Source organism: Coenobita brevimanus, chromosome 103 (assembly GCF_032717465.1).
Source record: "Coenobita brevimanus isolate Jiangsu-jjx chromosome 103, ASM3271746v2, whole genome shotgun sequence".
Classification (NCBI taxonomy): Eukaryota; Metazoa; Arthropoda; class Malacostraca; order Decapoda; family Coenobitidae; genus Coenobita; species Coenobita brevimanus.
The window spans coordinates 11628988-11641913 of record NC_137056.1 but is presented as its reverse complement, the minus strand read 5'-3'; the positions used below and the strand labels follow the sequence as shown (position 1 = coordinate 11641913).

The following is a 12926-nucleotide window of genomic DNA, read 5'->3' as shown; positions in this document are numbered from 1 at the left end:
GAATTTGTTCAGTTGTAAGAAAATGCAGCAGTTCTGGATTTTTCGGGATACTTATTTCAGACTTTTGTTCAGTTGTGAGAATTCTTAGTCGTAAAGAGCTGAAGTCATTTTAGGGGATGAAAGCTCTTGTAAATTGTCTTTGGAGTTTCAGTAGTACATCTGCATTTCCTAAGAGGTGTTGATTACAGTGGAATATTGTTTGTGACGTTGTTGTGAGAGGGTGTTGATTGGGAGTGTGTTTGTTTAGGAGGGATGGGTGAAGGGATTGTTAGTTATCAATCTCATATGTTCTGTTCTACTTTCCCTACTTTTGTTAATTTTTAGTAGATCGTCATACTAACGCTAGATGATTTTGTTGAGTTGTAAGACATCATAACAGTCTTAAGTCTTCCTACGTCAGTGAGCGATTTGATTGTTAACAGTGTATAGTGTCAGTATTAATATACACCTTAGTTCTACAAACACTGTTGGTCGATAGTGGAATATGTGCATAGCTTCGCAGTTGGTGGAATGCAGTATGTGCGTAGTAATGCTTTTCCCCCGATCCCTTGGTAATAGTTTGTTTTTCTGCTGAAAAAAAATGTATCTTCGTCTTAGCCCTGAATTTGAGTAAATATGCCAGCCTTTGTGCGTGGGAACTATTGTAGATGCATTTTATAAACGGAGGAAGATTAGACAGGTGTTGGTGAGGGAGTGTGATTGTGTAGGAGGGATTTTTCTCAGAACCGGATGACTGAAGGACTCGGTTGTTTTCACTTCATGATGTTATGTTAGCTTTTCGCTGCTGTGGATTTTGAGGATATACAATTCAGAGAAACACCAGACGATTTTGTGCTGCTTGAATGTAAATGTTTAAAGTGTTGTAGAGTGTGAGGGCTCTTGTAATTTGTCTTTTGCCATCGTTTGTACTACTTCTGCATTATTATAACTGGAGTTGGATTACATTGATATTTTTGTAGTGCTGTTGCAGATTGAAGGTGCTGATGAGCTAGTGTGTTTGTATAGAAGAGATCGTTGTCAGGTCTAGAGGCCTGAAGATATTGCTTGTTACTCCATTCTGTTATGATGTACGTTCCCTACTTTTGTTTTTAATCTGCATTCTGTGATCAAATATACTGTAAATCTGCATTGGTGTTGCTGATTGAAGGTGTTGGTGAGGCTGTGTGTTTGTTTAGGCTGGAACATATGGTGGGTGGGTGGGTGATGGTAAATGTTGTTAGTATTCCATTATGTAGTGTTGCACGTTTCCTACTATTGCTTCATCTGCATTGTATAAGCAGATGTATTTACTGATCTGCAGTGGTGTTGTTGATAGAGGGTGTTGGTGAGGGGGTGTGTTTGTTTAGGCAGGATCTTTATCGTGGGTGGATGGGTGAAGGGATTGGTTGTTATCATTCCATTATCTTGTGTTATCTTTGACACCACCAGCAGCACAGCCATTACCACAACTATACCCACTTAGCCTGTGCTTCCTCTTTGTTCTCACCCACGTCTTATTTTTTCCTTCTGCTTTCTTACTGTTCGTGTGTCTCTTTGATCACACACACACACACACACACACACACACACACACACACACACACACACACACACACACACACACACACACACACACACACACACACACACACACACAAGTGACAGCTGTTTATCTGTGTCTCCTCCTCATCCTCATCCTCCAACTCTCTCTCTCTCTCTCTCTCCATACACACATTACCATCATCTTTTCCCCGACCTCTTTTCTTCCTGCTCTCTAGCGCAGGTCATTTTCCAATCACGTTTTACTAAAGCTTATCACCTCGTCTATCTCGTCTTTATTCATCTCTTTTTCTTTTCCCTCTACTCTTAAAACTGTTTCCTTTTATCTACTTTTATATTTTCTTTCTCTGTCTCCCTTATCTTTGAATGGGAAAAGGGAGTCAGGATGATGATGATGATGATGATGGCGCCTTTCTTGCTTTGTTACTCATTACTGCCTGATAGTATTTTACCATTTTTTCCACCATGTTATTCTTTATTTTTTTTTTTATTTCCTGACCTCTGTTTCTATTATTTTTTATATGTAACTTTTGTAATGCTTCCAGTGTGTGTTCCCTTTTTTTTTTCTTCGTACCAGACTCACCCCATTCTTTTTTATCTTACTCTGTCTTTCGCTGTGCCTTCTTCTAGGGTCTTTCTGACCCTCGTCTGTTCTATTTTTATCCCATCGACTTTTCTTTCTCGTTGCACTCATTTGTATTATTTTTCTACCCATCCACCTGCTTCTTTTAAATTCTATATTCACCTTTCATTTTCATATTTCATATGCACATTCGCTATTTATTTACGTTCTCCCACTCTTCATGCATTTTTTTTCTTTCCATCTTTCTGTGATTGTTATTTTCATCGTCCTTTTATTTCTTTCATGTTTCTGCTTTTCATGGGCTTTTTTTTTTTTTTTCTGTTCTTTCTGTATCTTGTCAGGCATGTTATCATTTTCCCTCCTTAACCCTTTCACTACGAAGACCATATTTTAGTGTATTCTTGCCACCTCTAGATGATTTTACCCAACATAGGAAAAACCTCCCGTAATGAAGGGGTAAGAAGCAATCGCCATTACCCTGCCAAAATATTGATGACTTTATTTCCTTTGTTCTCGCTACTCTCAGAAGGTGTAATTCAGCATAGGAAACACTCTCGTACTAAAGTCTTAACGAGTAACTTGATAGATTATAATTAGTAAATGAAACAGAAATTTATAAAAAAAATTGTAGTTAAAGAAATAGACTGGAGTACAGAATTACAGTAATCTTCGCCTCGGGGGCCGCTTTCTCGTTGATTGAATTTATATGGAGGACTTCGTAGTACTTCTCCCTCAGCGATTTATTATGCCTATTACACCTGAATGTTCTCCCGTGTGCTGTTTATATATCTCTTCATCTCTGCAATAGCGTACAAGGGGATACTTAGATGTAATAGAGGAGCTAAATCGCCAAGGAAGAGATGTTGAGAAAATATACTAAGGTAGCGAGTATTCTGCCCTGTATTTTGCGATGGACAGCGAGGAATAAGGATACTTTATTTATAGACAATATTAGAGGTTATATCACGTCCTCTCCCCCATCCTCATTACCTCTTATCATTCCCATACAAACCCTTATTAATTATTCCCGTCCTTCATGCCCTATCTTCCTTCAATGCCCATTTCGTTTTTTGTCCTGTTTTAGTCTTTCTCCCTACCTTTTATCATATTCTCTCTCTCTCTCTCTCTCTCTCTCTCTCTCTCTCTCTCTCTCTCTCTCTCTCTCTCAGTTCCCCATTCCCCTTATCCCCTACGTTTTCTTCTTATTTCTTTGTACTCCTCACCCCTTGTTCATTTCCATTCCCCTCCCTACTTCCAACTCTCCAGTTCATTTCCCCTCTCTTCCTCACGTCCCCTTACATTTCCCCACACACCCTCACCTCCCTCACCCCCTCTCTCACCCTTCTCTCCTCACCCTCCCTCCGTTTTCCATCCTTCATTTCTAGTGACACCCTTTCTCCCTATCTCACGCACACACACCTCCCCTTATCTCACCTCTCCACCCCATCCATCATCCCATACTCACCCCAGTCGATTTATTTTTCCTTTTCATCATCCATCTCCTAATTTTTCCCCATCTCTTTCTCCTCACTTTTTAAAAACATGTTCACATTGTTATTTCTCATTCCTTAACCTTCCCAGCTTATCCCATCACCCTCCAACACACACACACACACACACACACACACACACACACACACACACACACACACACACACACACACACACACACACACACACACACACACACACACACACACACACACACACACACACACACTTTTTTTTTTCACTTTTCCTCATTCTCCTCTCCCCACTCACTCTGTCGCATTACTTTCATACATCGTCTCACCCCTATTTCCCTCATGTGCTACTTCACTTTCATTCCATCCCATCCACCAGTCACTCTCCCACAGTATCCCCCATCCACAACCCACGGACATAACCATAGTGTGTCACAGGCCCCTATAGTGACGGCCCAGTAGTTGACACTTAAAAAACTGGAGAAGCTTCATTCCTTCTCTCGCACCCCATCGACCAGACCATCTTCCCATCATCCCTCTCACTCACCCACCTCCACTTCAATCACCTTCCTACCCTTTCTCACCCCCATCACTCTCAGTCAGCTCTCCGGGTTCGCTTTCTCACTTCCCATTTCTTCTTCTGTCTGCATCATCCCGTCTGTCACTCCCCACCTTCCCTCTCACACACCCGTCACCTCCCCTCACACCTCCCTTCTTTTACTCCACTCACCTCCCCATTTCTCCCTGTCTCACTGTGCATCTTCCCGTCTGTTGTCGCTCCCCACCTTCCATCTCACACCTGTCACCTCCCCTCACACCTCCCATTGTTTCTGTCACTCCTTATCGTTTCGTTCACTCCCACTCACCAAGCTCACCCATCATCTCTCCCCTACAGCCCACGGACATAACCGAGGTGTGCCAGAGTCCACTAGTGATGGCCCAGCAGCTGACACATATCGAACTGGAGAAGCTTTCGTACATCGGGCCGGAGGAGTTCGTGCAAGCCTTCGCCAAAGACAACCTGGACGCCTGTTACAAGGACCTGAAGAAGACGAGCAACTTGGAGTGTTATATTCAGTGGTTCAACAGGCTCTCCTACCTCGTGGCGACGCACGCATGCACGGTGGGTGAGGGAAGGGGATAGGGAAGGTTAGGATGGGGGAGAGAGAGAGAGAGAGAGAGAGAGACTTTGGGTTAGAATACTGGGTGCAGGATTGAGCTGCGAAGATGAAGGAGGAAAATTAGAAAGGGAAGGAAACGGATAAGAAAAGCCAGAAATGAAAAGGCTGGGCATAGACGAAGAAGAGTTAAGATTTGTAGCAAGCAAGGTAGTGGAAAAGTAAAGGATAAAAAGGTGAAAGAGTGAAAAAGAGGGAGGCAGTAGTAGAAACAGGTAAGGTAGAGGAGAGAGAAGGAAGCAGGAGAATAAAGCAGGACAGAGAATACGAAAGGAGATGAGGACAATTAAACAGGTAGTAGTCAGAGTAGAAGTAAAGCAGATTTTTTAAAAAGTTGGAGGGAGATAACCGAAGAGGTGGACTGGGGGCAAGTCTGATAGAAGACGGGAGAACAGACGGAAGAAACAGGAAAGGAAAGTAATGGAGAAAGCTAGAAGGGTAGTGTAGCAAGGAGCAGCTAAGGCAGAAACGAAGTAGAGGTAAAAGAATGGAGTTAGAAGGGAAGGAGGTAATGATAGAAACAGAAAGGAGAGAGAGGATTAAAAAGGTTGCCGAAGAACAGACAAAAGAACATGAAAATAACTGAGAAGCGGGTGTGAGGATAAGATGGTTGGAACGTAGGAGGGGAGGAAAGGCAGGCAGGGAGGGATACGGTTGTGGGGTAGGCAGGGAAGCAGGCTGTGAGGCAGAGGTATTTGATACGCATGGGAACAAGAGGTGCTGTGTTGACGGAGGGATTATTGATAAGAGGTGCGAGGAACGGGAGGGGTTTAGGTAGGTAGCAGGTAGGTATGTAAGTAGGACTCAAGGCAGTGAAGTGGAAGAGGTAGGCAGTAAAAGAGAAGGTAGTAATTAATGAAGTGAAATGTTATGAAGATAAGACGTATGTTGTAAAATTAGTGAATAGGGTGTTAGTAGAGCGCGGGCAGTAAAGTGAAACAGATAGACACGGAGGTAGAAGGGAGGAGTAGGCAGTGAACTAAACTGACAGCGAGGTAGGAGGTAGGATTTTAGCACTGAAGTGGAATACGTAGGCAGTGAAGTAGAAAACAGTAGGTAGCCTTGAAATAAGTAATAGATAAAAACTAAGGAAGGTGTGAGCCAGGCAGTATAATAGAAAATGGGAAAGTGTGTTAAAATACCAGTAAAAAGACAGGGTAGGATGTAATCAGATTAAGTGCAGGGGAAGGGGTGGAAGAAGAGGAGGCATTGTAGGTACGGAAAATATATATTGGTGGGGATGAAGGCTGGGTGATAGATTGGTAGTCGGGCATGTGACGGCGGCGTAGGAGGGAGATAGACAAGGAAAGAAAGAAAGGAAAAAAAAAAGTGGCTGGAGAATATGATTATACTTATATTGCGAATGAAGACGTAAGTAAAGGTAAGGCTTTAGTAGTGAATATATAAATATCTAAAACAGGGAAGATAAAAGACAAGGTCAGAAGACACAGTTATAAACAGATGTGAAAGTAATAACGAAATACATGAGAATATCGTTTTAAAAGTCAGTATGTCATCATTTGTTTTCCTCTGATAAAAGCCAATGCCATTTTTACAGATGAACACCACATACAAGAGTAATTCAATAACCAATCAAGATAGTATCGTTAACCCCTGAACGCGTACCCGCCATATGGCATCACCGACCGCGACCAAAACAAGCCGTGACGTCATCCAACATGGCCGCCGCAGTTTCCCGCCCTCTGAGCCACTTGTCAGGCTTTAAAAGAAAAGAAAAAAAAAAATCTTCACACATAATCCGGAAATTTGTAAAGTGACACGAGTGGCATATAACAAGTGCAGAGTCAATAGAAAGAGGAGAAATCAGAGCGTTTGAAGCTAATGGAAAATGCGGGGAGCTTTGAACGGTCCATAATTGACTGGGAAGCGTTTTTATTGAGTGATGAGAATGTCGGGCGTGTTTGCAGAGATGATGGGTGAATAAATTATAATTGGAGGAATTGAAAGAGAGAGAGAGAGAGAGAGGAATTAGTTGGAGAGGGAGAGAAATATGAATAGGCTAGAAGAATGGTCAATAATTAATAAGAAGGGGAGAGAGAGAGAGAGAGAGAGAGAGAGAGAGAGAGAGAGAGAATTATAATGGGAGAGGGAGGGAAGGAGAGAAGGATGGGAAGGTCGGAAAAACTAGCGATTAAGTAATATTAGTTGAGCAAATGGAGGAGGAGGGATGAAAGGGGAAAGATATAAAAATGGCTACAGAGAGAGAGCGAGAGAGAGAGAGAGAGCGAGAGAGAGGTAAAAAATGATGCTGTGCCGAACGAGACAATGGGCATTTAAAAGACAATGGAAGAAAAATAACGGGAAGAGAAGATGGCAAAGCAAATGTAATTGTTTTGATGTTATGACAGGTTAAATGATCAAATTTAGGAAATATGAGATTCTGGTTGTGTGTGAGAGAGAGTGGGGGGTTGGTTGTAAACATCATTAGATCAGATTGCAATTAGCTGTGTGTGTGTGTGTGTGTGAGAGAGAGAGAGAGAAATATATATATATATATATATATATATATATATATATATATATATATATATATATATATATATATATATATATATATTCTAAGCGATCAGGTAGGTCTTGTAATCATGAGCGAAAGAGAAAAGTTAGACAATAAAAATGGTGTCAGTGAGAAAGAGAGTTATTTTCAAACGATGAGAGGCGAGAGAGAGAGAGAGAGAGAGAGAGAGAGAGAGAGAGGGAGTTGTTTTTTTACCGTGTTTTTTTTTTTTTTTTTTTTTCTCAATATATTCCAAACAGTTTCACACGCACCACAATTTGATGTTTATTTTTTTTGACAAAGTTATGGAAGTTGCAGTTATGTAGAACCATTTTTGTTGATTTTGTTGATGCATAAATAATTGTTTTTGTGTGTTGGCATGGTTACTGATGTGGATCTCTCTCTCTCTCTCTCTCTCACACACACACACACACACACACACACACACACACACACACACACACACACACACACACACACACACACACACAGTGAAACACCTCCTTCTCTGTGACGCTATAGTCTAACTTTTCTCTTTCGCACACGATTCCCAAACCTACCTGCCCTCTTAGAGCCTCTCTCTCTCTTTTTCTCTCTCTATGCCATCCAACTTGAGTGGTGACCTGTACAAATCAACCTTAATGCATTTCTTTCCTTTACATCCACTCCGTGTTCCCTTCCTAACTCCACAACTATAGTGCTTGACATGAGATCCCAATCCTCTTTCATCTCAGATGTTGGTCAGATGTAGTCAGCTTAGTGGGTAGATATTGTCTGGTAACCAAGGAGACTAATTCCAGCCTCGTAACAAAAACTCATCAAGTTTTATACCCCCAGGACTTAATACTGAAGCTAAGATTGTAGGGTTGATTTTGACTGATAACCAAGGAGACTCGTTCTTACCTCATCGACATTTCATACAATCACGACTTTGTGTTGGAGTAGTGGGAGTTACACAGAGCTACATAGACACAAGACCTCACATACCTTGCTGTCCTTATGAGATGATCCGGCCGTAATGCTAAAAGTTACAGCTAGTCACAGAAGTAGCAGAAAAGATCAGTACAAAAGAAGAATAGTACAGCAGGGATTTGTCAGGTGAAAATGAACGGACTGTAATCTCATCTCTCCACCTATCGACAGCACGTGAAGCGGAAGCAGCGGGTGCGAGTGATCGAGTGGTGGATAGAAGTGGCCAGGGAGTGCTTCAACATCGGCAACTTCAACTCCCTCATGGGCATCATAGCCGGGCTCAACATGTCAATCGTGTCCAGGCTTAAGAAGACGGTGAGTAGATAGACAGACAGATAGAAGGGTAGATAAATGGGTAGATAGATAGACGGGTAGGTGAATGCATAGACAGATAGACAGGCAGATGAATGGATAGGTGGATGAGATAGGATCCCTCATGTGCATCATAACAGGACTCAACATATCAATTGTTTCCAGGCTGAAGAAGACGGTAAGTTGATAGATGGATTGATGAAAGCATTGACAGATACCAGTATGTCTATCGTCTCCAAGCTCAAGTAGACAGATAAATAGATGGAGGGAGGAATGGATTGACATTTTTTGTCTCCATGCTGAGGAAGGCGGTGAGTGTGCTGGACAGATGGGCAGACAAATGGTTGTATGAATTGACATGCAGTATAAATTCAGATACTAACAGTGAACAATGGTTATCCTTCTATTGTTTCTTATTTCACTGATCTGTCAGGGGCGTAGAAGCCTGGGGCGAGGCTACACAGTCCAGAAATTTAAGACGAGTAACCAGTCACTCTCTCTGAGTGGCATTATGAATGCAGTAAACCAAAGCCAGCCCTCAGATTTAAGCTCTGTGAGCCATATACAGTTAAAGCGCCATTACCTACGAGACCATCAGACGTCTATTTATTGACTATATTGTTACCTCCCAAAGTAGGAAATTGTTTACTGGGCTGCAGGAAACCATTGGACTAGTCACTCATATAGTCACATAAGTGCGCGTCCACACGTGCTCTCGAACATATGTTGGCAACATGGCAGGCAACATGTTCGGGAACATGTTTGCAGTAGTATTTGGACAGATGTATGCGGACATGTTTCAGTGCAGCTTCGAACACTGGCAGCAGAGGTGATGGGATAAGTGTGTCCACACGAGGCAGCTGAGACTTCATCATGATGTTGCCAACATGATATGGACGCTGCTGTTCCCAACATGTTTGCAGCGTGTTCGTTACTGTGTTGTCTAGATGTTGCCAGCACTTGTTTGAGCACATGTGTGGACGCGACCTAAAGCTAACACTACATCGAATGAGGGGATGGTAAACGTTCGCATCTTTCGAATTTTCGCAAAGCAGTATTTACACATGAAATAGCGATATATACACCATACATAATGTCAGCCCCTAGACAGTGGTGGGGACTTCTGTATTCTGCTCGAGGTAACATCAAACCATTTCACTCTCCACAGTATTCACTAGGGTTGAGGGAGGTGAAAAGAATGTGGCTTAACCTTTGAAAAAAATAAATCCCCAGGTAGATGGATAGGTAGGTAGACGGATCAGTAGGTGAGTAGATTGACTGGGGGATAGATTGATAGACGGATAAGTGGGGGAATAGATACAGATGGATTAATACATGTAGACGAATGAGAGTGAATTCATTGATAGATTGGTACAAATAGACGGCTGACTGGGTGAATTGATTGATTGATGGATAGATCGATAGACAAACAGATAGATCGAGATAAATGTTTAGGTACGTAGGTAATTGAACATATAAAGAACAAGAAGATGGATAAAAAAACAGATCGACAACAAATATTTCTCTCTCTCTCTCTCTCTGGAGGGGTTAGGTATAGCCCTCTTTAACCTCTCTTATAGGAGGAAATTATCTGATTAAAGTAAATCGTATGTGACAAGGATAAAATAATATATAGGTCACCGGATTTAGGGGGATTAATTTATCTTATCAAAACCGTAAAAAGTAAATAGATAGATAGACAAACAGTTAGAGGTACATGGATAGACGGATGGATAGAGGGACAGATAGAAATGTAGATAGATAGATTGATTGAAGACGGTGGATCACTTAATCAGTTAGGTGGAGTGTAATCTAGTACCCGACAACCAATTATCTGGCTTGATATCACATTGAAATTATTATTATTATTATCATTATTTTTATTATCATTATTTTTATTATTTATTATTATTATTATTTATTATTATTATTATTATTATTATTATTATTACTTTAACCCTCCCTGTACCCTGTAATATTCTCCCTTCTCCTACCAGGATACGCTCCCTTCAATTTTTAAAACCAATTTCATTCTCTCCTCCTCCCTTTCCCCCTCCGTTATTCTCTCTCTCTCTCTCTCTCTCTCTCTCTCTCTCTTTCAGTAGGGAGCTAGACAAGGGAGAGAGAGAGAGAGAGAGAGAGAGAGACTGTAAAGGGCACGAAGAGGGGAGGAATGGATAAAACAAAGTGTTGAAAAATATAGCAGGGAGGAAGGACAGGCGAAGGGGAGAGAGAGAGAGAGAGAGAGAGGAAGCAGAGGTACCGTAGAGGTGAGAAAAACCGAGCAACGGAGAAATGAGAAAGGAGGATGAGAGAGAGGGAGAGAGAGAGAGAGACCAACTAAGAGGAGGGAGAAACCGAGTGACAGGAGTGAGGAGGGAGGATGAAAAGAGAGGGAAGAGTGACCAGAGTAAATGAGAGAGAGAGAGAGAGAGAGAACAAAGAGTAGATAAGAGGGTGAAGAGGAGGGAGAAGCCGAAATATAAAGAGAGGGAGAGAACTGGACAGGTGAGTAGAAGAGAGAGGAGGGAGGGAAGAGGAGGAGGAAGGAAGAAAAGCTGAGAGACGGGAGAGAAGAGAAAATGAGAGATGGTATAACAGAATTCTCTCTCTCTCTCTCTCTCTCTCTCTCTCTCTCTCTCTCAATAAAAGAGCTAGGCAGTACCAATACCTGTGGATGGTTCTCTTTAATACCTCCCTCACACCAGCGTCCTCTCTCTCTCTCTCTCTCTCTCTCTCTCTCTCTCAATTTATCTGTCTCTGTATCTTTTTTATGTACGAATATTTGACTGTCTATCTGAGCCACACCACAAACTCAACCACTACAGCAGATACTACCATCATATCCACCACCACCACATCACCACTACCAGTCTCACCGCAGCCACGAAATACTACCATCATCTACCCCATCGCTACAACCAGCACTACCACAACCAACAAACTACCACTACAGACACAGACTCGATTGTTAACATCACACCTACCACAGCTACATCATCTTCACCACAACCTACCACACCCACATCCAGAACTACCATTAATACACTGCTACCTTTACTACTACCATAAATACAACCATCTGTACTACCATCGCTACCACACTATCACTTGGACTACCATCTTCACCACACCACTACCCCCACCACCGTCATCAATATTTCATAAAACCAATACCTGTTATTATCCGACCCGCCTACCTCATCCCCTTGCCTTTAGATTCTCCATTATTTTCTGCTAACTGAAATCCACTTATTATTATTATTATTATTATTATTATTATTATTATTATTACTGTTAGTGTCTGGCCTATTTCATTGTACACGCGAGATTCTTTTTTTTTTTTTTTTACACTTTCCTTCTCTGTTTTACACGGCCAAGTTATAATAGTGGGATTAGGATTAGGATGATGGTGATAATGGTGAGTGCTCTTATTTTTCGTGTCACTGTATCCCCCAGTGAATAAAGGGAATAGTGTGGTTGTAGTAGTATTGTGCCGACACCATTGCTGCGTTTCATAGCTTGTGGGCACAGTACTTCAGTTACAGGGCCACCTTTGCTTGTGCAACTTTACACACACACACACACACACACACACACACACACACACACACACACACACACACACACACACACACACACACACACACACACACACACACACACACACACACACACACACACACACACACACACACACACACACACACACACACACACACACACACACACACGGTGACTATCGATGACTCATATAGGGCACGATCTGCAATAAAATGAACACAGCCAGCAAACGGGATCAAGTCTTGTGATAAACTGTCTTTTCGTTGGCGTGGAAGTTATCGCAACTTTTTTATTTAACAATGCATTTCTTCGTATTCCCCGCACATGGTACTGTTGCAAAGTATATCGATGTAATAAAAATGTAAATAACAGACATGAGGCTAATAACTTATGTACTCAAAAGATAACACTAAGGAAGAAGGGCTACGATGTGTCCTGTGGTAACGAAAGAGAAAGCTTACGTAACACTATTATTACTACCACGGATTATGGTTAACGTTATTGACCTGTTGCTGTCATCTTACCACCACCACCACTATGGCTGACTACCATCTACCACAGCTACTATTATCACTACCATAATTACCATCATCACCATTATCATCAACATTCCCTCAACCACTACAATCACTCACTCACCACTTACCACCATCCTAAGCAATTGACCCTTTCAGTACGATGGCGTCTCGTGTTTTATTCTTGGTATCAGCTGACGAAATGATCCTGGGTGGAGATGCGTGTGACGCTGAGGGAGGAAGGAGCAGACGCCATTAACCCCTTTCGTACGAGACGTCTTC

General features: G+C 42.0%; 1 protein-coding gene across 1 annotated transcript in view; it reads left to right on the top strand.

The window, feature by feature from the left end:
- LOC145415532 (ras-GEF domain-containing family member 1B-like) overlaps positions 1 to 12926 on the top strand; it is a 144387-nt gene that overhangs the window by 114078 nt on the left and 17383 nt on the right. Inside the window, exons 6-7 of the mRNA XM_080284756.1 lie at positions 4481 to 4708; positions 8425 to 8568. Coding sequence (XP_080140882.1) covers positions 4481 to 4708; positions 8425 to 8568 — 372 coding nt within the window. The remainder of the gene's footprint in view (positions 1 to 4480; positions 4709 to 8424; positions 8569 to 12926) is intronic.